This window comes from Furipterus horrens, unplaced genomic scaffold (genome assembly GCF_987537825.1).
Source record: "Furipterus horrens unplaced genomic scaffold, mFurHor1.1.pri manual_scaffold_6, whole genome shotgun sequence".
NCBI lineage: Eukaryota > Metazoa > Chordata > Mammalia > Chiroptera > Furipteridae > Furipterus > Furipterus horrens.
In genome coordinates this window covers 180,157,009-180,184,704 of record NW_028327176.1, presented here as the reverse complement: position 1 = coordinate 180,184,704, position 27,696 = coordinate 180,157,009, and the positions used below count along the sequence as shown (strand labels likewise).

General features: G+C 44.9%; 1 protein-coding gene across 1 annotated transcript in view; it reads right to left on the bottom strand.

The window, feature by feature from the left end:
* Positions 1-27,696, bottom strand: part of SASH1 (SAM and SH3 domain containing 1) — a 161,631-nt gene that overhangs the window by 118,659 nt on the left and 15,276 nt on the right. Inside the window, exon 2 of the mRNA XM_090279952.1 lies at positions 3,696-3,824. Coding sequence (XP_090136078.1) covers positions 3,696-3,824 — 129 coding nt within the window. The remainder of the gene's footprint in view (positions 1-3,695; positions 3,825-27,696) is intronic.

Genomic DNA, 27,696 nt, shown 5'->3' with positions numbered 1-27,696 from the left:
GGTCTGACACAGAGTTCACAACAGGCTTCGGCTCTCAAAGGGTCCCGCCCGCCATGAGTGGGACCTCTCCAGTGGGGCCACGTGGCACCAACAACCACTTAAACTTGTACAGAGTCAAGCTCAAAGATGCAGAGGATACTGATAAGGCCAGTAATAAGAGGCCACTTTGTGTGTGTCCCTTTCCTGGCCACGGTGTCACTTTTGACAGATGTCAGACTTAGCATCACTAGAGATGGGCCCATTATGGACTTCAAAAGCTGCTGTCATTTCCAAATGCAGCTTCTCCCAGCCAAAAACACACACGAAGCTCAGGCACATGCCAAGGATATGGGAATATGGGCCACTTCCCTGCTGTTCACAAGCACTAATGATCTAATCCCCAGCAGAGGCCAAGGCTGCAGTCCAAACGCACCGTTCCTTTAGGGCCCATTTGGTACTAAATAAAAACTCTCACCGTAGTTTTCAATTTAAATCACCATTCCTGTTTATACTGTTGAATTTTCACCCATCTGTACTCTGTCGCCTTCATCTAAACTAACCAGCCCCCCAAATCCCCTGTCAAGTAAGTGCTTGATTCCAGTTGGGGAGCCAGGTGATGAGGGACTGGAAAAGTAGCCTGCTATCCAGTCCAGAACGTTAATCACTAACATAATTATCAAAACCTTTAATTTTTCAGGGTTAAGTCAAGCATCTCTGCAGGCAGGCTGCCTTTCTGGTTTATTTGTTCTCCGGCTGACATGTAATTAGCTCTTAAGGACAATGCATCTTTGGGCTTTTTAAAAGCCAAAACACAAATATTTAAGTAACTATTTTGTCTACAGAATATTCTTTCAATTCCTAAAAAACAAAGTCATAAAACCAATTTAACCCATCACCCCAAATTCTCCATACTCAAGGCTGCATCTAAGTGACTTTTTCTACAGCAGATAAAACAAACTCAATGCTACTTTTTTTTCCCTATAAAATGTTTCAGGCTCCTAACGTTATCATTTCCTCTTAGTGCTTTTGGTGGATTATTTCTTCTCGAAGAAATCTCACATTTAGCTTTGATGGGGCTGCTGACTAGCACAGAAAGAAGGAATGAAGCTGCAGGTGCCCAGACCCAAAGCTGCTCCAACAGCCAAGCAGAGAAGTCTGTCTACTTGTCCAAAGGCAGAATTCAAAGTTTAGAAATACAGATAAAATCTAATGCAATCAAAGGGAGCATTATGGACTGAAAGTTACCGCTTTTTAAGAAAACTGAGTTCCTATCAGGACTCCATCTGTGATAAGTTCATTACCTTGAGGGGGGACTTTCCGGAAGACAGGAAGTCACCAGTGTCCTGTTACAGGCCTGAATGACGACCTGACAACTGTCTCACTTGGACATCTAGCCCCCTCGGCCATGTGAATGACGGGTGAAGCACTAGGCACCCACCTGGTCCTCTCTGGTTGGAGACCTCCCCTTTCCCACTTCAACTTGCCGTGATCTCATAGAAAGAGAACGTGAGTATGTCCATCAGGGATCTTATTTTCCCACTAGCCACAGTTTAAAGGATGAACAGAGTTTCCAGCCTGGCTCGAATTAGCTCCCATCAATTTTACCCACCACCATATCACCATATTCTAGCACCTTTGATGAGAACTAATCAAGCTCATGTGGTGCTTTTCCTCCCCAGACTGCCTTTTGCAGCTCTGGAACACAGCACAGCAAATTAGGCCCATCTGTCCAAGTGGGAAGAAGCTATTTATCCCAACGCCAGGCAAGCTTCCTTTCCTACCTAGAAGCTGCCTTCTGAGACTCCCAAACACCACGGGATGATTATAGTAATCCTAATTCTTAACCAGCTAGAATTCAGGGGAGAGCAGTTGAGCGTTATATCAAGGATAACCTAGCAATTTGTGGCAAGTATTTCCTTGCACGGTGAAATGTCCAAGGAGGCCGCAAAGTCGGTTACCGGGCTATCAAACGAAGTCAGACTTGCAGTATTCGAGAATTCAATGCAATATTTAACGGGTTCTGCAGCTATCGTGCCAAAAGGAAAGCCTTTTTTCATTAGCTATGCCACCATCAGGAAAGCCTAATTAATTTTAATGAAGCAAAGGAGTCTTTTTGCCACATAACAGAAAGACATAAAAGAACCCTGCACTTCTCACAAGCCAGGAGCCACCGTTACAAAGCAAAGGAAGCCTTGGCAACGAAGACGCTCATGTGTGTGCCTGGACCATGGTGTCAGGCTCCCAGCAGCCCCCAACTGATGCTTCTCAAGCTTCAAGTGACTATTTATACCAACTCACATCCCTGCCAACTGCTAAGTCAGTGAGCAAGACACTAAGAGAATCAATAATTCTTTGACAGTCATGACATAATGGTACTCCTGACCCAAGTTAAGAAAAGAAATAAAAGCGCATAAGGAGGCCAACGTCCTCCTCAGGTGGAAGTGGACCACCTCTACTTAGAGAAGACACAGCAGTGGAGCCTAAGCCACTTGTTGGGTCCCTTATGTAACAGGCCGTTTATAACAATATGAATTATTAATAAAAGAATTAGCTGTTCCTAGTTACTTATAGGTTTTTCAGTCCTACTCTAAGTAGATCTACAGAAAAAAAACATTTTAAAAAATGGATTCAATTGAATCAACAGTGAAAAAACTCCTTTTCTTAAGACTCACATTTCAAAGATATATTTTAAAACAGATCTACAGAGCCCCCCAATATATTAAAAAATGGTCAAAAAGGAGGTGGTCCGGATGAGGAAGCATGGGGGGTTTGGCCTTTTCTTTTGCCTCCTGTTCCTGAAATGGTCTTAAGGTGACCACAGTGGAACAAAACAATTTGAAAAGCACTGAACTAAAATGAATTCAAGTATGATCAATGTAGCAAAGTTCAATTAATAACTGAAGTTTCAGCAAGATACTTTATAATAAATGCACAACATAGAAATACTAGCACACAGACAGATTAGCCAGAGAACACTTAAGCTATTTAGTTACTACCGATCACATGAAACTTCAAATGCTCCACTACTCACACATGTAAATATCTTTACAAACAAGTCAAAAGGATTTCAATACACCTGAGAGAAGAGAAGGCTGTCATGAAAAACGTTGATTACAAAGGTCTTAGAGACACGGAAGGACTACCATAAAGTTAAGGAAAAAAGCAAGAATTATATTGCTGATATTAAAATGCCCAGAAAACCACCGAGCAGAGATCTGCTATGTAACACCAATGTGATTATGGCTAGGTGGGAGGTTAGGGTGGTTTCTTGTGTCTCTAAATCTTATTTTGTTTCTAGAAGGAGGAGGAAAAGAGGAAGAGGAGGAGAGGGGAAGGGAGGGAGGGAGGGAGGGTAGGAAGGAGGGAGGAAAGAAGGAGCCTAGACAGCCTTTGGGCTTAAAAGTCAATAAGAAGGTAGTACTGTATGTAATGGCCAACAATGAAAACATCTTTTTCCTTTAAGGAAAAAAAAAATCCAGTCAAATGAACACAAAGTTTTCATCATATTGCCCCAGCCACTACTCATTCAGTCTGATATCTGCAGACCTGGGTGAAAGCGGTCTGAATTTTTTATCCCAAACTAGTTCAGCAGCCTGCAGCCAGGGGCTTCCAAGCACAATTTGGACCATGAGAAGGCCCAAAGGGGCTGCTGGGCCGAGCGCAGGGCCAGGGGCCGCCAGCAGGGCAGGAGCAGAGCCCCCGTGCCACACACTCACCGCGTCCAGGTCCTGCGACACCCGCCGCTTCCGCAGCTCCTCCATCCTCTCGCACACGTCGGAGAAATAGGTATTGTAATAGTCGGCATACTGCTGCGCCAGGTCATCGATGTTGCCCAGGGAGCCATCCTGAGGGTGAGGAGGGCGGAGGAAGAAAGAGGAGAACAAAGGCAATCAGTCCACCTGCAAACGCCCCATGTAGCGCCGTTTCCCACTCCGCAGTGTTGACGGTCTAAGAGCTGGGACGTATTAAGTGGTGAACACGTGCCAGGTTAAGCTTCACACGTGACATCTCCTACCATTCAGGACAGCCCTATATCCTCACTGTACAGATGGACGAACAGCAGCTCAAAGAAGCGGAGTGGCAGCCCTAGGATGGCAGGGCCTCCAGCCGGGGCCTATGTGGGCCAAAGCCACAGTTAACTCGCACCTTTGCCTGCTTAGCAGGGCTAAGAAAGTCCCAGGGAAGTCCCTTCAGCCAAGGCACTGTGTCAAGAAAAGGTTCCCTGGAGCCCAATCGGGCCTGTGGCTGCATCCGAAGCTCCTGGAAGGCTTTTGGGAAATCCAGATTCCAGGACACCCCTCCCAGAAATTCTGGCTGGAACCTGAGAATTCAGGGACCAGTGGGAAACGCTGCACCTGAGACATACCTGAACCAACCCCTCCCATGAGACCCTCAGAAAGGTGAAGTCATTCCAAGGACAGACGCAAAAGTACACATTACAAACCCATCTAAATAAATGAGGAATCAGGTCTGTCTCTTTACGGAGGAAAGTGCCTGGAAGCTGCTCTGGGGCCCACACTCCTGAAGTCACACCCAGCTCACTGCCACCTCGGGGTCAGTGAGGGGCCCTTAGGCACTGACCTCTGGCAACCGTGGAACTGCAGCAGCACCTAGCTCACAGTGGAGAGTAATGAAGTAACAGAGCACACCCAGAACTCAGCCGTCATAGTCTGCCTGGTGCACACTCAGTGCACAAAATGCATTTAGCTGGTAATATCACCTACAGGCGGTCTGAGACTGTAGTCGTCCTTTAGGGGAGCTGATTCCTACCTACATACATGTCTGAACCCATACGTACAGGATGACAGAAAGGCTGCATCCATTTGTAAGTTATGCCAGTTCTTCTGGCCCTTCATCCCTTCCTTCCTTCATTCAGAAAAAGGTCTCCCATGACCCTTTTCACCTCCCAACATGTTCTTTCTTTGGTGTGAGTAAATGACCTTTTCAAGACAACCAAGGAAAATAATTTTATCAAGACAACCAAGAAAATATGACTTTTTAGACATCCTGAAAGGTATACACACACTTTCTAGTTTACACACCTCTGGCCCAGCCTCCTCGCCTAACTAATGTTAGCACAACATGCAGAGCAAAACATGTCTCATACTGAAAAGCACACTTAAGACACAATCAGCCCTGGCTGGTGTGGCTCAGTGGATTGAGCACCGGCCTGCAAACCAAAGGCTCACCAGTTCAATTCCCAGTCAGGGCGCATGCCTGGGTTGCGGGCCAGGTCCCCAGCTGGAGGCACGGGAGTTCTCCCTTCCTTCCCCTTTCTCTAAAAATAAACAAGTAAGCTCTTTAAAAAAAAAAAAAAAAAAAACTCAATTAGACGTTTGGGAGTTAAAGAGTTCCCCAAAAGTTTTTGTGCTGAAGACCTCAGGCCAAGTCAGTATCTCCACCCCACTTTCACAATCACTGATTTTACAGAACCAAGTGGAGAAACAGAAACGGAAAGCAATGATTTCTTAGAAAATATTCTTCCTTTCCCACCAGTAAAATGGTCTGCATTGGTGGTAATTGCTTCAAAGACCCCAGGGGAGAGGAGAGCTCTTACAAGACCAGCGAGGTTTCTGGACACGGCCGGGCAGAGTCACTGCCTAGGTGTCTGAGGGGACAGGCGGGATGGACAGTGTGGGAGGTGGGAGCCGCCCCTGCCCTTCAAGTGTTCACTGGTGAGTAAATGGAGAAATAACACCGGTCAGGGTGGAACCTGAGCCGACCGGACTTTGCCTCACTGTCTTCAGTAAAGGAAAGTGCCAGAAAAGAGTCACTCCTGGGGAAGAGGGAGCCAGGCCAGAATATCCTTAGGTGAGGTTGCTAAACATAGCGTGATAGATCAAATTATGATACTAAGGTTTGCCCTGACTCGCCTCAGCTCAACAGCACATGCCACACAGGCCACTGCACGGAAACGCACAGCCTCCCTGCTGGTCCTCGCGAGTCCTGCCACACTCTGCCTAATCTGCCGTGGACCCGGCCACAGTGTGACCTTGCTACACAGAGATCTGATCGGGTGTCTCTCTCCCCGGGAGAATGACATGCGACGCCCATCATCTCGCATCATCTCGCCCACAAAACAAGCCCAAGCTCACCAGCCAGGCTTTCAGGGCCCTTCACCTCCCTCCCCAAACCCAGCTGGGCTGAAGAAGGAGCTGAGGTCTGCAGACTGGGAGGACCACGCAGCCCCAAGGAGGCGGCTTCTCCCCGGCCCCCACCCAGAGCAGGCCCTCTCCGACCCCATGCACCTCAGCCCCAGCACCAGGAGAAAGCACCGGATGAATCGTTAGAAAAGAGGGAGGGCACCTGAGCTGCTCCCACGGGAGCATGTGTTCAGCCAGCAGCCAGGACTAGGAGAGCCGAGTGCCCGCAGAGGCAAGGGCTCAAGTCCACAGCGGCCCTCAGCAGAGGGGAAGTGGCCAGGCAGCTCCGAGGGCAAAGGGCACTGGGCTGCCCTTAGCATGGGCACCTACCCACCTTCTGTGCACCCTGGATGTTGGCTTACACTTCAGAGAAACAAAGCCCTCACCATCCCTCCTGTTCTCTCCCAGAACCTCACGTTTTCTTAGCTCACTCTGCCAGCCGAGACCGAGAAAGACCAAGGAGCTCCCTTTGGAGCGTGCGGCAGAAGGGGCAGGGGACAGGTCGTTCAAGAACTTCATCTGAAATCCCATTTTTATGACTTTTTGCCCTGATCCTCCTGCTACTCCCCACAACAGCTAGCGCCCCTGGAAGATCCTGGGCTCTCTAAAGTGGTCTTGGTCTCTGCAGAACACGATGCAATCCTCATGCAGAAACTTCTGTCTCCATCCCGCCAGGAAATGAAACATACCTGCCACCTTTGACCAGATCCTAAATCCACACCTAATACCCGAGTGCCTGAGTGAACTTGTTAGACGTGTTATCTGTTCTTACTAGAAAATAATATCTATATCAATCTATCCATCCATCTACGCACTCAGAGGCGTTGGGTGCAAGCCTAGCACTCTAATCTCGCATTCTTGCTTCTCACAAAAGTAACCAGCCTTTTTATGAACTGCGCAACTTATCACAACCCACTGTTTCCTCAGCTAAATCAAGGCCGCTCCCAAAATTTTTTTAACGATTATTTATATAGCTTTGTCCCACTTACTCTTTCCCCTTTTTCTCTCCTCTCTCATATACCCTTAGCAACATCTTCAAAACCAGCTGCTCAGTTCCAAAGTTTCCAAGCCGTTAATCAAACTTTTTTTTTTTTCCTACTAGTAAAAATTTTAATTCCCCAGCCCTCACTCATAATCACTGGAAACTCCCTAGCAATTTGGGGGCCTCAAAAATATAGCCATTGCTCATGAGGAAGAAAGCAGCTGTACCACTAACTCAGGCCAAAGACAGCTAACGTCTCACACCCTGCTTACGCTGCGATATGAGCTCTCCACTGGGTACTCAGCAAGTGACAGTTTAGCACAGGGTGGCTCAGCTGCCTCCATGTTTTCCCAAATTGCTCTCCAGATGTGCACCAAGTCCTCATAATTAGCACTTCCGTCACCCTTGATGGTGTAAATGCCAAGAAAGACAAAAGCATGTCTAGAAGTAGGTTTTTAAAAAGCAGGTCTTGCCTGCCATCGACAGGAGCCCTCTCCATCCACGCTCCTGTGGCATTTCTCCCCAACGTGTCCTTACTTGAGATAGCACAGACCTATTCAGTACAAATATTTACTTCTACGAAAAATGCTCGCAGCATTAGTCTGCAGGGAATTTAAATGCAGCTGTGTGGCACAGCACCACACCTAGTACACAGCCTTCTTTCTGGACTGTGAAGTTCACGTCTGACTCAACACCCTACCGTGCCAACGTCTGGAGGCACTGCTGTTACAAAATAAACTTCTAACTATAGCAACTATAAATCATCTCTAATTTATGCTAATAAATACAATTATGAGAACACGGAAACAGACTCCTTTTTAACCTTTTTTTCTTTCACATTTTCTGCTCTTCAGAGTATAGCACTTGCCTACTCTGTTTCACTTCTTTGGTTCTCATGAATTAAGAGGCTCAAGTTTAAGAAAGGGGAAAACTTTATTTCCTCAAAAGCACTTATTGAAAGCAAATTGTGAAATTTTGTGCCACGGTATCATTTTACAAGAAATGGCCCGTCCCTGTCTTAAAAAGAGAGAGGGAAAGGCATGCAAATTCAAGTTCTCTTCCTTTTTCTTATTACAGAAGCAGTCACAGCACCCTTCCGTATGGCCATCCAGTTCCCTGGCAGACTTGAATTAAATCTATGGTCCCACTACCAGTGTCAACTCAATGGAAGACAAACATGTGCCATCTTCCCACGAAGCCACAGTGCGTGTTTATACCAAACACCCATCTTTTACACACCAGCATAGGAGGAGAGATAAGGGGCCCTGTCCCAAACAATTCAGATAGAGGGGGTTGGGGTGGGAGGGAGTCTGTAGTTACAATTACGGAGAAAAGAAACACTGTTCTCTCAGCAACTGATTTAGCAGTATTTCTGACATTTATATCCCAGTGTCCTTCTGTCCCTGGAAAAGGTGAAAACTCAAAGCACTATAAAAGCAGAGGTGTTTGTGTCATTACTTTTCTTATTTTTGTTTCTTCTTCCCCCAGATGTCATTTTTGGTTTACGATATCTTCACAAGCTTAAGAGGGGAAAAAAAGAAAAAGAAAAAGAACCTTCTCCGAAGACACCAAGAGACACAATGTAATCTGTACTGCTGTACGCAGATTACATGTAAAAGACGGCAAATACACGTGTGGTCCTGCTATTTTAAGTATGTATACAAACACAGCCTCAAATTCGATGTGTTGCTCTGAATGCCCAAAGTTGAGAGGAAGAAAGAGAACAGGCACTTGGCTTATTTACTGAGTGAGTCTCTACCTTTTCTGTCCATAATAATAAGTACATATAGGATATGTTTGTTGTAATATACGTTATATGTGATATTTACACTGCGTAGTGTTGTTTTGGAGAGGGATAGAGACAAATAAATATTTGTCCTCTAAATCCACTAAAAGAAACCGACAGCAATCAAGGCTCAACTACAACCAGTGTACACAGCCCATACAGTGGGTGCACCTCAAGTACCCAGCTTAGGCAGTAGGGGAGGCTGTACCACTGGACCTTACAGGACACTTACTACATTAGGTCACACTACCAAGCTGGGAAAACACAGCAGCTCTACCTCATACATAGGAACAGACACAGGGAGGCAGCCAAAATGAAGAGACAAAGAAATATGGCCCAAATGAAAGAACAGAACAGAACGCCAGGGGGGGGGGGAACCTAAACAAAATGGAGACAAGCAAGCTATTGGATGCAGAGTTCAAAACCCTAGTCATAAGGGTGCTCAAGGAACTTAGTGAGGATCTCAAGAGCATAAAAAAATTCCAGTCAGAAACGAAGGATACACTAATTAAAGAACAATTTACAGGGAATCAACAATAGAATGGATGAAGCCAAGAATCAAATCAGTGACTTGGAATATAAGCGAAAAACAGCCAATCTGAACAGCAAGAAGAAAAAAGCATCCAAAAAATGAGAATGAGAATAGTGTAAGGATCCTCTGCAACAACTTCAAGCACACCACCATTAGCATCCTAGGGGTACCGGGAGAAGAAGAGAGAGAGCGAGACATTGGAAACCTATTTTAAAAAATAATTAAAGAAAACTTCCCTATCTTGGTGAAGGAAGTAGACATAATATCCGGAGCGCAGAGAGAACCAAACAAGATGAACCCACAGAGGCCCACACCAAGACACATCATAATTAAAATGCCGAAGGAAAAAGACAAAGACAGAATCTTAAAAGCAGCAAGAGAAAAGAGTTAATTACCTACAAGGGAACCCTATCAGCTGACTTCTCCAAAGAAACTTTGCAGGCTAGAAGAGATTAGCAAGAAATACTCAAAGTCATGAGGAGCAGTGACTTATAATCAAGATTACTCTACCCAGCAAAGGTATCATTTAGAATGGAAGGAAGACAGATAAAGAGCTTCCCAGACAAGAAAAATCTGAAAGAGTTCATCATCACCAAACCAGTATTATTTAACCTGTGGATGTTGCAGCTGATCTGAGAGATACAAACTCTTTTCTTAAATATTGTTACATGTTTCAGGTGCATAGGTTCAAGGTCATGACTAGCTGCACATTTGTATATGACTAATGGTAAGCCATAATGTTTAAGCCATCAGTTTCGCTATAACATGTGTTTCGTAACGGTGTGTGATATTCAACAGTAAATTGTATCTGAAAGGTACCACTTATCAAAATATTTTTGGAAGTGTTGTGGAAAGTATTTATGCCTTGAACACAGCAATATTGTTTGTGATGACTATTACAGATGTTTTGCAAAGCCAACTATTGAAGACTATGATTACTTGTTAAAGACACTTTTGGTTGTATTTTTTAGCAATATCCATGTTTCTGTAATTTGAAAGAAAAAAATGTATTCTTTATGGTTTTATAGTTCTTTGTTTAATAATTTCTAGATTGTAAATGAAAATAAATTTTTTAAATTATATGTTTTATTATATAAATATAAAAATGCAAAGTTACAATGTTTTTAAACCTTTTTTTTTTTTAACATTTTGGTGCATACTGTTAATGAATGTACCTCTCAGATACACGAGACCTACGCTGTAATTTTTTTGACCATGACCTCTGCAGGATTAAAGGGACTTATTTAAGAAAAAGAAGATCAAAAATATAAACAACAAAATGGCAATACATGCATATCTGACAAGACTGGGCATGTTCAGGGTGGTATGGCCGTAGACAATACATGCATATCTATCAATAACTGGATCTAAAAGACAATGAGCAAACAAGCAGAATAGAAACAGAATTATAGATACAGAGACTGTTTTGATGGTTGCCATACAGGAGGGGGTTGGGAGCATGGGTAAGAAAGGTGAGGGTATGAAGAAGTACAAATAGGTAGTTACAGAATAGCCATGGGGGTGTAAAGTACAGCACAGGAAACAAAAGTATCCAAAGAACATACATGCATGACCCATGGACATAAACAACGGTGGGAGGATTGCCTGAGGGAGTGGAAGGGGCTGGGTGGAGGGGGGCAAGGGGGAAAAAAGATGGGGCAACTGTCATAGCATAACCAATAAAATGTAATTTAAAAGAAAAAGAAAAAAAATGCATTGAATACACCTGATCTACCAACATCACAGCTTAGCCTGACCTGCCTTGAACAGGCTCAGGGTGTTTTCATTAGCCTACAGTTAGGCGATTATACTGAGTTTCATTTTAGAGTAACTGCCTGCTTCTTTTTCTCACCAGAAGCGGGAGACATGGATGAACATGTTGCAGACATGATGGCATGCAAAAACACAAAACACAACATCCAAAAATGCTGGCCACACAGCACACCGTACAGTATCTGTTGTTCACTGTTGCAGTCGCGTGGCTGATGGGGAGCTGCGGTTCTCAGCTGCTGCCCAGCATCACACGAGTATCAAACCACACATCACTGGCCCGGGAAAGGTTAAAATTCGAAGTACAGTTTCCCTGGACGCGTATCACTTTGGCCCTATCATGAAGTTGGAAAATCCTAAGTCAAACCGTCATCCATCAGGGACCGACTGTGCCGTTTCCTACAATATCTGTTCCAGTCACGCACGTGGATAACGACACCTGATCACCTGATGGAAAACGCAGCTTCCGGTAAACCTGCAAAAAGCTGAGAAGTCACTGACGGAGTCTGACCCCCCCAAGCTGCACTCTGGGGTCCGCCCACCTTGGAGTCTAATCTAAAGTCCCCTGCCTGTGGGTCTCCTTGGAACGCTCACAATCCCCCTCCACAGTCACCCCTAAATGCAGACGCCACCCCACTCCCAGGCTCTCCCTGTGGTCCCTGTTCTCTTGGGGAAACACCATCAGTGTTTGGATGGATTTAAAGTCACAGCAGAAGCGTTTTTTCCTTCTCGTCCTCCGCCCTCAGGCCCAGTGCAGCCGCCTGGTTGACCCTAGGATATGAAAAGCTTGATCTCTTTTTTTAATCAAACATTTTATTATCAAAAGTGAAGGAATTTGAAAAGTTTGGTCTAAATATGAACCAACTCCATATATTGGCCTGGAGAGGAGTTCCTGCAATAAATGGATTGAAAATGACCTCCATGATGGGGGGGGGGGGGTTGCTGCGGGCATCTCTCACATCACATTGATGGCATGAAGAAAGTAACCGAGGCTACAAAACTATGCTCCTCAATCACCAGCACCTAATGAAACATTACATTAATTAAAATAATATATACTGAAAACCTATGACATTCCAAATACTGTGCTAGGTATTAAGTGTATAATATAAAACCAGGAATCATGAACGCTTATTACTTACTGGACAGAAAAGCAAAGTATGGTCTGTAGTTTATTTTAATGCAGTCATAGGATTAAGTCATAGAAACTTGTTGATGGGGCTTACTAAACTGTGTGCTTAGTATGCGGTCTTTTTGGAAGTAAAGGATGTGAAAGATCCAATTTGCTGGGCTATCAACGTCTCAAAAGAACGCTTCGCAGGTACCCTCAGAACTTGAAAATCCAGGGTAAAGACTGGAACATTGTCAATTTGTTCTAAAAACTTCAAGTCCAAATTCACACTCAAAATGGACATGTGGATTTAGCAGATGGCAAGTTTAGTCTGAAATCATTTCTCATTTCTAAAATGCCCTGAGCTTAACAGAATCACAAATTTGGAAGTAACAGCAGAGTGAGCTAGCAGGGTGGTAATGAAGTCACAATTTCAGACCAGATTCAGCAATTTTGAGGAGTATGAATCACACACTGCACTTTCTCTGACGGCCTTTGGCATATAATCACAAGTATATGGGCATTTCCAAGCGTTGAACCAAAAAAGACCTGATTGGGGCAAAAAAGTGATCCATAATATCCTTAGACATTTGGAAATGCATATATTAATCTCAGAACAATCCCGAAATTCCTGGTTACGGTGGTAAAACTTGTACAATCTGCGTTTGCTGTGTCTTTATGGAACTCGTATTCTACGGCGGCTTGAGCGGAGCCAGGCGGACCGATAGCACTTGGAGTCAGACTGGAACGGCTCCAGCTGATTTCCTCGGACGGCTTCCGAGGCTGAGCCCGATGTTGAAACTCCTGATGTTGCGCCTGAAACTGACAACTATTCACTGCTACAGAACTAGTGATGACTCAACTCTTTCTTGGTGATGTTGTCAAAACTCTGCATTTAAGGACTAGCAGGTAATAGTTAGACAGTGTTACCAATAAGAATTCACACAACTTACAAACCTGAGGATGCTGATCACACAGCCTGGAACTGGAACCGTTGGCTGCCCAGAACTTACACTTGGATACTTCTGAAAACTCTTTCTGCACCTGCTCAGCTGCACACTAATGCCCATGCGGACTCTTCCCAGACATTCCGTCCGAACTCCTCACCCCCACCAAACTCTTACTCTGGAGTCCAGTACCCCAGAGATGACCATCAACCCGTTTCAATCATGCCAGACTCTCAGGAGCCATTCACTCCTCCCGGAAGTAAGAGGTAAGTCTGACTAATTACAACGTGTCATCAGTAAGTCTGTGTTATGATAACATTTCTTCTCCAATGCTTCTCAATGTCTCAAATGTCTCAGAACACTGTCCACCTGATCCTAGCAGTGTTTCTAGCCTCGGACAAAGCTCCCCAGCTATTCCCTGTCTCCAATCCCATGTCATTTACAATCCACTCTTATACCCCATGACCACTATAACTTTCAAAATCTAAATCTTGAAAACCGTAAATGTCTCCCAGTGAACATTTGACAAAGTCGGTCTGTTGCCTGAAATACAAGAGCCTTTTCATCTTAACTGTGAAGCCTTTCTAGACGCCCTGCCGTGGCTGCACCTCGCCATCCATGCACCAGTTTTGGAGAAATCAAACTACTACACGCAGCAAGCAGTACAGCACCCCAACTCTCCTGTGCTGTTTCTCTCACCTGGAACACCCTTGTTTCACCCTTCTGGCCCCCAGACAGCAACCCATCCTTCACAAGGGACTCTGAGTGGCACCTAATCTTCCCACAGCATCAGGGTAAGTCACCCATTCCCCACACAAATGGAATGACCTGATGTCTTCAACTTGCTTCAAGGTCATGGGGGAGGAAGGAAGATGAATGGGTGCAGGTACAGAGGAAACCGGATTGACCATGATTGATAACTGTAGTGCTAGGATATGGGGGTTCTTTAAAATAGTCTCCCTTATTTTTGCAGTATTTGAAATTTTCAATTTTAAGACATTTTTTAAGAAATGACTTTTTATTTTATTTATTTATTATTTTTAGAGCAAGGGGAAGGGAGGAAGAATGAGAGGGAGAGAAACATCAATGTGTGGTTGCCTCTCACACATCTCCAACTGGGGGACCTAGACCGCAACCCAGGCATGTGCCCTGACTGGGAATCAAACCGACGACCCTTTTGTTCACAGGCCGGCACTCAATCCACTGAGCCACACGAGCCAGGGCAAGAAGTGACTTTTACTTATTTACACAGTTGTTATCCCCAGGAAACTTTAAAGTCCTTGGAAGTTAGGAGCTGAGTCTTACTCACTTTTGCAAGCTCAGCACCTAACACCATCACGAAATGCCGGACACTTCGCCAATTACCTGAGAGTATCTATCAATGCATAAAGGAGGGATGATGAAATGAATGAAGGAATAGATGGAAGTCAGTAGAGCTGACCTCTCCCCTCCCTGAGGGTGCCATAACGTGTATCCGGTCACTATGCAACGCATCCTATCCAGTAACCCAGCATTTTCACACATAATGGTGAGCTTTTCCTCTCGGCCCTTGTCTCCACCAGCCTCACACCAGTAATCCAGACCAGTGAGTGAGACGTTCAAACACAAAACACATCATTAGAAATGACAGATGAAGAACTGGGCGAGAAGGCGAGGAATGTTTCCAGGCAGAAGAGCCAACAAATGTAATTCCTCTGAGTCAGGAGAGAGCCAAACCTGTTTCAAGAGGAAAAGGTACCTGGGGTGGCTACAGGGTCAGCGCAGAGGTGTGCAGGCAGGGCGGGGGGTGCAGGAGAGGAGAGGGGAACCAGGCTTGAGGTTTCTTCTCAGACAGAACTTATTGATTCTTAATTGTACCCACTGACTGCTGATAATTCTTAACATGTTGGGGGTCACAGATCTTGCTGGAGTCCAATGTAAGTTTCTTGGACCAAACCAATTAAAGGGAAGGTTCCTGGATACAACGGACTTCAGGTCACTAAAGTCTCACATTCTTCTCACATCCAGACAGAAAAAGCAAATACACATTTGGAAACAAAGGCAGACAGACAAAAAGGTACTGGCTGCACTAGGAACGGACCTGGCTGAATCCTCCACCTTCAGCTGCCATCAGGGAGACCAGCAAGAAGCCACACCTGGACGCCACTGGTCTGGGTTTTGTAAGAGTAAATACTAGAGCAATGCTGTGGCCACAAGACACCCATGTTCCCTTTCCGGGAATGAGCAGCAATGAACTGAAGAGAAACCTGTTTGTGCCCTATTTACTGGACACTGCTTCGGGCCCTTCATTCATGTGACACCAACTGGGTAAGGTTGTTTGCAAAGTCAGGGAGAAACCAGTTCACCCGCTGCCCTGGAAAAACTCCATGTGATCCAAAAACATCTCTTCATTACACACCTAACCCTCAGCATATTTCATGACTTAGCTTTTTATTTTTTGGTATTTTTCTTTTCCATTACCATTTTGCCCCCTTATACGCCTTCCCCCCAACAAATGACAGCTTCTGACATTTGCTCCTCTGACCTCCTGGAACCCTCGGTCACTCACATGACAGCAATCAGTCGGGTCCACAGGCCCACTGTAAATGTGGAGTCAACTGGGAAAATGTGCTGGCTTCAACCTGGACCACATTCCTGCCTATCTATCACGTCGGACTTCGGAAAATCGGATCTAGAGACTGTCAGTCCCACAAAGTTACTCTTCTTGTTCTAGGCACAAACATGTTACCTGTTTCTATATCTACATACATGTCCCCCTGTGGATGTAACCATGTACAAGATTACATATGACATGATGGCCATACTTTTATTTCAATTTCTTTGGGAAGAAAAGTTCTTTCCTAACTACATCATTCCCCCTCAAGATGATCTCAATTTTCATCATAAAAGACTTCCACGTTTGCCAAGAATATATTGTGAAAGTGTTCTGAAAAATGACCCCGAGCACATGGTTCTGCTCTTACTCATAGATTAAAAACATCTTGGAAGTGGAGAGTGAAGATTATCTGTTTTGTACCACATTCTATACAGGGTTACAGCATCGCCTTATGCCTAAGAGAACAACAACAAAATAAGAATTCACACCATTCTATCCAAGCCAATTATCACAAGAATAAAAATATTCATTTATCCAGTTTGCTCAGGAGCTCAGAATTCACCAACATCACCACTGGCTTTTTCAAATCATCTAATATTTCAATGATCTAAAGTATACTTTTCTGAAAGAGCAAGTCACTGAATCAAAAAATTAACATATTTTCTACTCATCACCCAAATCTTGTTTCTTTTAACAGTTTTACAGATCATAGTCCCTTTCTTCCTACCTGTCCTCTTAAGATTTACAATGAAACAATCTCATTAAAGAAAATAAACCAGTTAAAACCTGTCTACCATCTAACCACACTTCATGTTTCTCAATTGCTCTATAAAAAAGGGCAATTGCACTTTTTCCTCTGTGATGTGAATAGGACAAATTTTTATTTTAATTGTCTGCCTCACTGTGGGGAGGAGGAGCCTACAAAGAAATTAAAATATACTATCAAGCCTCTCAAAAGAGTCATCTAGTTTTTTTGTTTGTTTGGGTGTGTTTTTGTTTTTCTTCAAATACTGATTCTATCAGGAAGGGCTGCGTTTTTTGATGTGCAAAGCACGGCAATTGGACAGCTCTGTTTTATACTAGAAAACCAAATCCTGAGCTGCCTCCGGAGCAACCTCTAGACACAGCAGCCAGAGATCCTGTAGGACCGGTCAAACCCTGCCCTCTGCTCCAAGCCTTCCTCGGGGGCTCCTATCACTCAGTAAAGGCCACAGCCCTCTCATGACCTGAAAGATCCAGGACATCTGCGTACACCCCCACACACTCCGAACCCACCCGCCTAGCCCCCAGCCTTTGACCTTGCTCCTCCCAGTACTGCTCCCCACCCCACCCCCACCCCCGGTTTTCAGGTGCATCTCCTGCAGAGGTTACTCAAATACCCTCTTCTCGAAAGAGGTCGTCCTCTCGAAAGCTCCCCCTCCCCGTCCTGCACACATCACCTCTCACCCCAGTCTCCGCCTTCTGCTTCTCCTTACCCCTTTGCACCATTCAGACTAGTTTGCACATGACTTGTGTCTTTTTTCGTTTCCCTCGTCCAAGTAAAATACAAGGTCCCTGACAACAAGAGATTTTTCTAGGTTTTGTTCATTGTTGAGTGCTTAGGACAGTACCTAAAAGACTCAATATAAATTTATGAATGAATGAATAATTGAATGAATAACATAAAATTTTCAATCAACAAGCACTGTGCCAGGCCCTAGGCTCAGGCCGTTTGGGAGATAAATATTTATATAAACTATTTATGTACTGCTTATGTTTTAATTTATTTTTCTGTTAAGTAACAGATCTACTCCTCAGACTTGAAAGTAACTGGCAAGTTTTAGCTTCTAAAACACCCATGATTTCATCACAATTTAAAAAGACAATATTAACTATGTTGGTGCCTTTTGTATGTGTATCATCCTGTTCTCTGTATGATTTCAAAAGAAACAAATGGAATATATAGTCCAAGGTGTTAATTACATAAGCTTATTAAAAACAAAGTCCTAAGAGGTGTCGATTCTAACACTTAGCACTTTTATGTTTACGTAGTTTATTAGTTTTATAAATGTGAGAAAGTCGAATGTAGTAAGAATATTGCAAAACAGCCAGTACCCAAAGGAAAATTACTTCCCCACATAGACAAGCCTTTATAAAGACCTGGCCCTAGTCTGCACGTTTGAAAGGGAAAATACAGGGCAGTGGAAGCAGGTCTTTACATGACAATGTTTCTGAAGTCATGGTGGGGTGATGTGCTTCCTTGTGTAATCTGCAATTACGTAATTTGCAATGTAAACATTTTCACATAATCAGCAGAGAAGTATTTGCAGTATTCTATTTTGCGAAACTGAGTGCAGACTATTTCAAGACATTCTGCATGCCCAGGTCTTAAAGGATCTAGTTTGATAACTGCAAATAGTTCTTTTGTATTACATTTAGAGAGAAAGTTCTGTGAACAGCTACTAGTGGGGAAAATTGGTTCTGTTAATGAATAACCCAGAATGAGACCTGCCCTCCAAAGGCCATAAACACAGGAAGTAAAGATTCTCACAAGGCCATTAGAGGTAACAGTTGTCCAACTGCAGGTACCTCCCCACCCTCTGGGACCCCAGAGGTGTGCTGGGAAGTATGGGGAGAGGAAGGCTCCGCCCCCATTCACCTTTCCTTACTTTGCCAGCACCACGAACCCACAGGGTGTCCTGGCTCTGTGCCTAGACTGAGATCAGGTCTTGTCCCCACCTCCCGGCAGACAAGCGTGGCCACAGAAGCGTCACATGGCTTGCAGACGAAAAATGCAGAAAAGCCAATATAATTTGCCATAGACATAATTAAGAAAATCTCTACAAAGTTAGGTCAACTGATTTTAACTTCATTTTTTCCCTAAACATTAGCCCGGTGACATTGGGCTCACTTCTCCCATCCCCATCTGTGGCAACAAAACCGCCGAAAGATATTAAAAATGGAAGAAGGAGAATTAATGCATTCCTGAGAAACAAAAGAGTTCCATGAGGGAGGTATTCTGACAGCAACATTCAAGGCCAAGACACTAAGCACGAGGCACTGGGCAATACACTTCTTGCCAACTATCTTTAAATACCTGATGACAATTAATCACCTGCTGGTTTCTTAGAATTGTATAGGATTTGGTCCATAATCTACAATTTGTTCATAAAAGATGTCCAGATAGCTCTGACAGGTGGCTCAGTGGGTTGGGCATTGTCCCACAAACTCCAACGCTGCCAGTTCCATTCCCAGTCAGGGTTGCGGAACACGTCCCTTAACCCTTGAGGGGCTTGAGAGAGGCGACAGATCAATGTGTCTCTTGCACATCAATGTTCTCTCCCTTTCTCCCTCCCTTGCCCTCTTTCTGAAAATAAATAAATAAAATCTTTTTTTTAAAAAAGATGCCCATATAAACTTAAAAGACCACAGAATACTTTGTCTACAAGAGGATATTTGCAGTCACTTGATCTATCCTTACACCCTCTTCCTCACCTCCATCTTCCATCTATTGAAGAGAAAAGTGTTGTTTGTTATTATAAGTTTTGTGGAGTTTTTCTTGGTTCTGCTTGGGTTTATTTCCCTTTCTTTGTCAAGGAAAAAGAAGAACCAGTATGGTATATAATGTTTAAGGACTCAGGCTTTAACCTCTAAAGAGGCAAGTTATTAAATTCCCTCGTGCCTCAGAGAACGATGTCTGCCCACAGAACTATGCTGCTGAATAAATGAGATAGGCCACGGAGAGTGCTCAGAACAGCATGTGGCACCCAGAACTCAATAACTACTCTTATCAGTAATTACTGCCATTACAGCAATCAGTGCCATTGGTGCTTACAACCTTTACAGAATATCATGACCAAGCCGAGATTGTCTAGCTTAATAAATTGTATTGTTATCATAATGAAATCACCTTTGTCCAGGTAGAAACAGTTTCAAAGGGTGAAGGCGAGAACTACAGGTAAAAAACAATATGTAGATGCCATGATAAATCCAGCTTCCAAAACGCTTTTTTCTTCTTTTGTAGCTACGGGCAGGGCAGGTCCCTCCTAAGGTCTGCATTCCCCAATGATGACACAACGGCCTTCCATGAGTCTATTCCTAGATGCCTCACATATGCACAGATCGTCTTCCCAACACATATTAGCTCTGCCAGACCAATGCATGTGACAAAACAGCTCAGGTAGTCCAGACTAAGAAACAACATGTGGCTTCTTACATCACATGGCTACCTTTACAAAGATTAGCATTTGATTAAGTTTGTAAAATAAGCTAAAACTAGAAACTGTGTGTGTGTGTGTATGTGTGTGTGTGTGTTGGAGAGGTTAGAAGGATGAGGAGTTAACATTTATTGAAATTAACATTTACTGAGCATCCATATACCTGTATTATATGTCAACTATTCTCATGTTATCTCACTTAAAACATATAAGACTTAATTAATGCAGATTTTACTAATTGTACAATACCAATGAGGATGTAGACACTCAGGGGGGTGACAGACATGCCCACTGTCACATGGCTAATAAAAAGCAGACCCAGGCATCCATCACATCCATTCCTATCTACTCCAAAACCTAACTTTATCACCTCATGAATATAGACTCACGTCAACTGGGCACATAACACACCTTAGCTAACCTTGCTGCTTAAATTATAAAGCCATCTGCTGAGGCCTTCCACAGAAAGTAGCTTTCCCCTCAGTATATTTTTAAATAAAAGTGAATGTTAGTTCTCTCAAGCTGCATAGGTGTACAGTTAAATAATTCATTCAACCACGTAAGAGGAAACATATGTCTGGGTGTTTGGCCAAGGCAAACAAATTGGCACATCATCTGATTGATCCATCATCTCTTCCTGAAGCCGGCTCACAGCTGACCCAGCAACCCTCAGGTGACTGGCCGTGGCCCTGTGGGAAAAGCCAGAGCTTGGAAATGCTGACACAGGTGCTCTGGGGGTCCCTAAGGGGCGCCTCCCTTCCAAGCTCTTTACCCTAGTACTTCCTGAGAGAGCATGAAATGAGAAACAGGAGCCAGGCGCAAGGGGGCAGAAACCCACCCCACTCCCCAATCTGGAGCAGGAGAACAGGCCTTGAAACCCACACACTAGAAAGGATGGGCCCAGAACCACATCCAGGCTTAATCTCAATGCAGCTCCCAGAGGGCAGAGGGGGCTGTGTGTCTCATCACATCCTGCTTAACCGTGGCCCACCCTCCACGGGACTGCTTCCCGAGGAAATCCTGCCGGCTACAGAGAAATGGGTGGCTCGTCGGAGGATGTCAGCAGAAGCGGGGTGTTTTGTTCTGTGTCCCTGCACACCTGAATGGGGCCTCTGCTGAAGGGTGTTTTTGGCAGCAGAACTGAAAACTCTGGGCTGGGCGATGGCCTGGGTGACTAAAACTGAAGAGTCAAGAATGTACATGATCTGACGCAACTGAAGATTGCAGTAAGGACTGGAATGTTCTTGCCTAAGCTTTTCGTTTAAAAAACAAAAATGACAATAAATAACAAAAAGGCATACAGAATTCCTCAGGCACGTTCCCCAGACAAGATCAAAGTGCTTTACAGCTCAGAACTAGTCTACTCAGGGCGAAGCCACCTGGCTAGCGATGAAATTCCACAGTCAAGACCATGCTCCCTGGGGTCTCCTCGGGATGTATCAGGGTGCCTGGCATGTGGCAGAGCCTCAGTGAATGTTTACTGAATGAAGAGGTTTTCCCTCTGAAGTTAGACATTCCCCCCAGTTGGCTGTACACCCACACAGGAGTGAGTATGCATGCAGACTTACAGCACTACTCTAAAAACTGGAGAAGAAAAACAGAGGAAAACAAAGAGAATGAGTAGAAAGGATGCTGCCCGCCCCACACCCACCTCCTTTGTTAACATCAACCCCATTCAGCAGATCACACACGTTATGGGGCTTGTCTTTAATACTCTCCTTAAGGCCAGGGGAGCCCCATGGCCACTGGGGCCCCACCCGGCCTCTTCCCACGAGGCTTCTCAATCCTGTCTTTCTTGTAACTCAAAATGTCAAACAGGACCTTGATGTAAGGTCTGTCCAGAAAGTATCCAGCTGTGTGCTATGAAAACGGGAGGCATTTATTGAAGAAGATACAAGATATAAGAGAAACATTGTACACAGGACAATAATGGCACAGTCCCCTTCAAAGTTGGGACCTCACTCAGTTCTCCTAATCGCCATCAGCTGCCCCATCGTATTTTCCTGAATCTCATCAACAGTCTGAAATCTCTTCTCTTTTAAAGCTGATTTTAGTTTTGGGAAAATCCAGAAGCTGCAGGGCACCAAATCTAGGCTGTATGGGTGCTGAGTCACCTGGGTGATTTGGTGTTTCACAGAAAAACTCTACATGAGGCATGATGCGTGAGCAGGCATGTTGTTGTGAAGAAGCTGCCAATTGCCAGTTGCCCATGGCTGCAGACTTCTGAATTATCTGAATACTTCCCAGGAAGGAACGTTCAAGCTTAATGCAAAATTTGATGCAATTTGTTGTTCTCCTCGCTCAGTCACTTTGAATGAGATGGCCACATGGTACACAGGCTCAGTCAATGGCGTCTGCTGCCCCCACTGACTAGTACAGTGAAGTCATCATTGTTCACGCATGTGCATTCCAGTCCACGCTCCTTGGCTGCCAGGTTACATCGATGCCGTGCAAACTATCCTCTTTATATTAACAACGGCTGGGCTTTTTCTGAACAGACCTCGCACATTTTTTTCCCAATGGAATCTTAATCATTTCAGGATCCTGGGAGTCTGATAGAACTCATGTTCATTATACTCGTGTAGAAAACTGTCTCCCCTTTCTCCACCCTGACCATTTTCCTGTCTACCCAATCTCACCAAGCAGTCACACTACAGGAAGCATGTCGCCAGGTCCGGACACTACCAGACTGGACTACGAGCCAGTACCTGGCCGTCACAGACACTGCCCCATCTCCAGGGTAGCAATGTCTCACAGCTCTCTCAGGAAATAGGAATGTTAATAATGTAAGAAAGATTTATGTACACGATGGAGTGCAGCAGAAACCAATACCGGCTGTGAAAACAGAATTCCTGGGCTTATGTCTCACTTGTAGCACTGTGTGGCCCTGGCCCAACCCTGAGCCTCACTCCACCTAATCTGTAAAATGGGGTGACAAGACAGATCCTAATCTCATCTTGCATGACTGCATGAAGATTGAATAACCCGTGGAAAGTATTTACCACAGTGCCGGTCACATAGCGAGCACTCAATAAACCTTAGCCAGGGTTACAAAGTTCCAAAACTCCAGGCCTGTCTAAACAGAGCCAGAGGATGCCTCTATTCTGTATGTTATTCTTAGGAACTCAGCAGTATTCGAGTTCTTTAGGCATTTAATTAAGTCTGACACAATTATCACCCCCACCTCCAGCTTTTTAAACACAAGGCTTCATTTAAATATCGGGAATCATACTTTGAAGTACCAGAAACTGCATGCATGTTATTGTTTATACGAACTAGAGACATCAGCACAGGATAAAGGCTCTTCCCTCTGCCATCAAGTCACTTGGGCTGTGGCATTTGCTGCCTGCACCCATGCAGTGGTCTGATGTTAGAGCCTGGTCTCCTCCCGTGGCTGAGAACAATCCTGTCGGACCCTGCGGGTCAGTGAGCACTGGGACTCCAGCCGAATACCTGCACCTTACAAGGTGACTGTACCCTCTCAGTCACTGCCTTTCCTGGGAGGCACAATGAGGCTACCATGAACATACATCTTATTTTAGAAGACAGTATGTGGGCCATATCACACAAACAGGGTAGAGGGAACACTGAAGGTCTTTCCTAATTGATCCAATGCCCTGAGAAATTTCAAGAACACTGAACGGACTGTCTTGGGCTGCAATTTAAGCAGTTAGCTGAAGAGGGTACCCACATGAAGGTTGTTCATCCTTTTTGCTTTCCCTACCACATCCCCATCATCCCTTTCAACCAGGGAACCTCAGGCTCGTTGACCTGCAAGCACTAACCCATTCACCTCGCTCCCTCCCTCCCTCATACCATCCCAGTGCAGATCAGTTGCCAAGTCCATGGTTTCTCTCCTACAATCTCTCAGATCCATTCCCTCCATTACCCTGGCGTCCTTCCTGTCAACCCCACCAGCAAACCTGCATCACTGTATCCGAGGTGGCTGAATCTATCACCCCTGTGCTACAGTACAGGCCACACTGCCTCTTGCTCAAAATAAAAGAGCTGATCGTGCCTGCCCTGGCAGATGTGGCTCAGTTGATTGGGGCATCGTCCTACAAAGTGAGAGGCTGCCGGTTCGATTCCCAGTCAGGGCACATCCCTGGGTTTGGTCCCAGGTTAGGGTACATGCAAGAGGCAACTGATGAACATTTCTCTCTCGCATCAATGTTTCTGTCCTTCTCTTTCTCCCTCCCCTCCCCCACTTTCTAAAAATAAATAAATAAAATCTTAAAAAATAATAATAAAGAGCTGATCCCGAGTGACTGGACCTCGAGCGCCTTCCAAGAGAGGGGAGTAGTCGGGGGGCCTTTTGGAGCCTAGCTGCCAGTGGGCGGGGGACGTGGGTGATATCATCAAGACGGCCCAACTCTGTGCCCTTCTACACCGAATTATATTTCCCAAGTGGATTTTCTTACAGGAAAGAGAATATCCCAGTAGTCCAGTCTGCTTGGCAGTTTTAAATTCTCACTAGAAATGAGCTGAATGGCATTGGGTTTTATCTTGATTTCCCAACCCCACCCTCAGAACTCAAAACAGTCTACCCAGATGATCAGGCGAAACTCCTAGTGCCACCCTCAGCCCCCTCTGCCCTGCTCCTGTCCAGGCCAGGCCACATTCAGACCCTACCTCAAAACCAATTCCACATCTGTCCGCTTCTCTCCAAATCCAGCACTGCAACCCTGCTCTAACGCATATCCCAAAACACTGCCGGTGATCTTTGAAAAACTGTTAACTGAAATGCTCCAATGACTTTCAATCATACTTAAAATAAAAACCTATGGCTGATGTCATCTAGCCTGACGATCTCGGTGACCTGCTCTCAAATCTCTGACACTCACTAAGCATTAATCATTTTGTTTCTGTCCCTAGAACTTACCAAGTGCATTCCCTTTGGGATTCCCCGATGTCCTCTCTGCTTCAAAAGTGCTCTCCACCATGATTTTCGTTTGCTTGGCTCATTTTCGGCTCCTTCCTTGACCCGCCCGTTTAAGTCTATAGCCCCTCAGGAAAAATGGACCATACTACCAACTCAGTCTTCAAGGAAGTGACAGTTTTATACAGAAGAGGCTGCAGAAATATAAATTACATAATATGTATTTCTATCATACTTTGTGTCACAGTGAATTTGAGGTGGCCATTCAAAGTTGTAAGTGGTGAATAGTTTTTTAAAAGGCACAAGTGAAATGAGAGGCATCCTTTATCCATCTTCCATGGCCTAGTTCAAAAGAATTCAATCCCAACGGGGTCATCCCCCAAAAAAATCCTCAGTGCCATACACCACAGCATATATTCTCCCTCAGAGAATTCACAATAAAAAATGGGAGTCACAGACCAGGACAAGGCAGTATAAGCACCCAGAATTAGGATTTCAAGCTGCCCCCTAATTCCCAAATCCGTAAGAACCATCATATAGATGATGAGAAGGGGGGATGAGTATTTGGAGGAGACCACCCTAAGTGGAAGCCTCCTTTGTTTCATTTTCAGAAATGACAAAGTTCAGGGCCAAGCCTAAATGCTGCTCAAGCTTTTACACAGGGTCCGCACAGTTCAAGTCAGACACTCAGAAACTGTCATCCCCTGAAGTCCAGACAACACTTCCAGGTAAGTGTCTTCTTGGTCCACCTGATGCTTCATTTCATCCAAGTATTTATAACTTCTAACTAACTTCCTTGGCACAGCCTCTTCCTTTCTGAAATTTCCCCTCCTCAGAAATTGTCTCTGTCTTCCCAGTCCCATAGCTCTTTCCACTGATGCTCCCCTTTAACTGATTCACATCAGCGCGGGACAGCAAGATGTACATCAGCACGGGACAGCAACATGCAGAAGGCCCCTAAGGGAAGTGAGGATGCAGCACTTGAATTCCTGACAAGGGATGCAGCTATGGGGCAGAGAGAGGGGGCAAGGCGAACCACTGCTGCCTCTCTCCTCTTATGCCCTCTCAGGGGAACCGACAGCATCTCTGTAGGGAGCTCTGTGCCCCCAACAAGTTTCAGTTAAAAAGAAAGAGTTCAATCACACAACAAAAATGACGGCGAACAGACTTCCTACACGATGAATGGCAAATGAATGCTACAAATAGGAAGTGCTAAAGCGTTCACAGAAATACTGATTTTGCAATATCAAGAGATCTACTTAAAAAATAAATAAACAAACCGTCCAAAATTGTAAACCACAAGACAGCCAGGAACTTGCCTGGTCAAAATGGGACACAGTAAACTGGTTGGAGAAAATGACTTTACTAATCATAGAACATTCTTGACTTTGTAAAACTGACACCCTGAACTTCACGTTTCATTTTCTTCTTCTGCAACGGGTCCTGCTGTTGGAACTCTTGGGAACGGCGCTCACTCTGTCCCTGTGTTCTCCCAGCTCCCATGTCAGCGAGCCTGCCTGTCTTAGGCAAAACCACCAGCCAAAACTTACTCTCACACCTTGACCTTCCATGGACACAAATCTTCCTTTCGCCCTTGAGTCATTTCCTGCCCCAACTATAGTCATTTCTGGTGTTCTGTTCTCTTGAATATTAAGTCATGAGTTCTGAATGTCATGAGGACAGCCAACCTTGGCATTTTTACCTCCCACTCTGCACTCAGCAGGTGTCTACGTCCTTTTTCACCCACTGAGCAGCTTGATTCCAAGTTACCGATTCCTCTGTCATTCTTTTAAGGGATTGCACTCTGGTCAACACACCTCCTTAACCTTCTGTGGCCACTTGGTATGTTTCCAAAGGAAGAGGTGGCAGTAGTGGGCCATCTCCCAAAGCTTTGAGGACCCTTTTCCTTTGGGACAATGAGTCACCTTCCTTTTCAAACTCAACTCGAAAACTTTCCTTTTCCTCTGAAAAACAGAAGTTTCTCTGTGTCTGCTGGGCTGTGTAACACTCTCCAGAAGGAAGTGATGAAGGATTCTGGCTTCAGTCATCGACCCTCAGCAACCCAGTAGGAAGTGATTCTTGATTCCCCAAATCTTGCATTATAGCTTACACACCTGTGTCATTCTATACAACCTCGAAGACCAGGGAAGTGAAGTGGTACCCGGGGAGGCATCTCAAGCAGAAATGAACATTTTCATCCAGATACCTCTATCACTCCTTCCCTAATCTAGTCCTCACAGTACTGGAAGGATGAGGCTAAGATTCAAAAGGAAAGGCAGTCCCAGCTTTATGGTTATCACCACTAACACTGGCTGCGGGAGGGGGAGGTCATGTAGCCCCATCCCCCAAACCTCTTTTTCCAGTCACTGAACCCTGCCCTCCTCCCCAGCAGTTTATCTGCTTCATCTTAGAAGCCAGTTCAAGAAAACCAGCACCAACGGGACTCTGATCTGTGCTGAGCTAAGACTTTTCTCTCCACACCCCCTACCACCAACTCTGTCCCGGGCAGTGGCTGAGATTGGGAGGGAAGAAGGGGTGTGATATTTCTTCACCTCCCAAAAATGTAACAGTAAAAATGGTGAGCATAAGAAGGAAAAGCCATAGGCACTGCGCTGAGGCATTATTTGGGAAGGAAGATGAAACAAAACGCAATTTCTTCCCTTTCCCAAGTCTACTTCCTTCCTCCTCACCTACAGTCTAATTAACGTTGGGTGGACTTCCACCCAGGAAACTGACTGCACTTTCCTCTCTCTTTGTCCCTCCTTACTCTCTAAA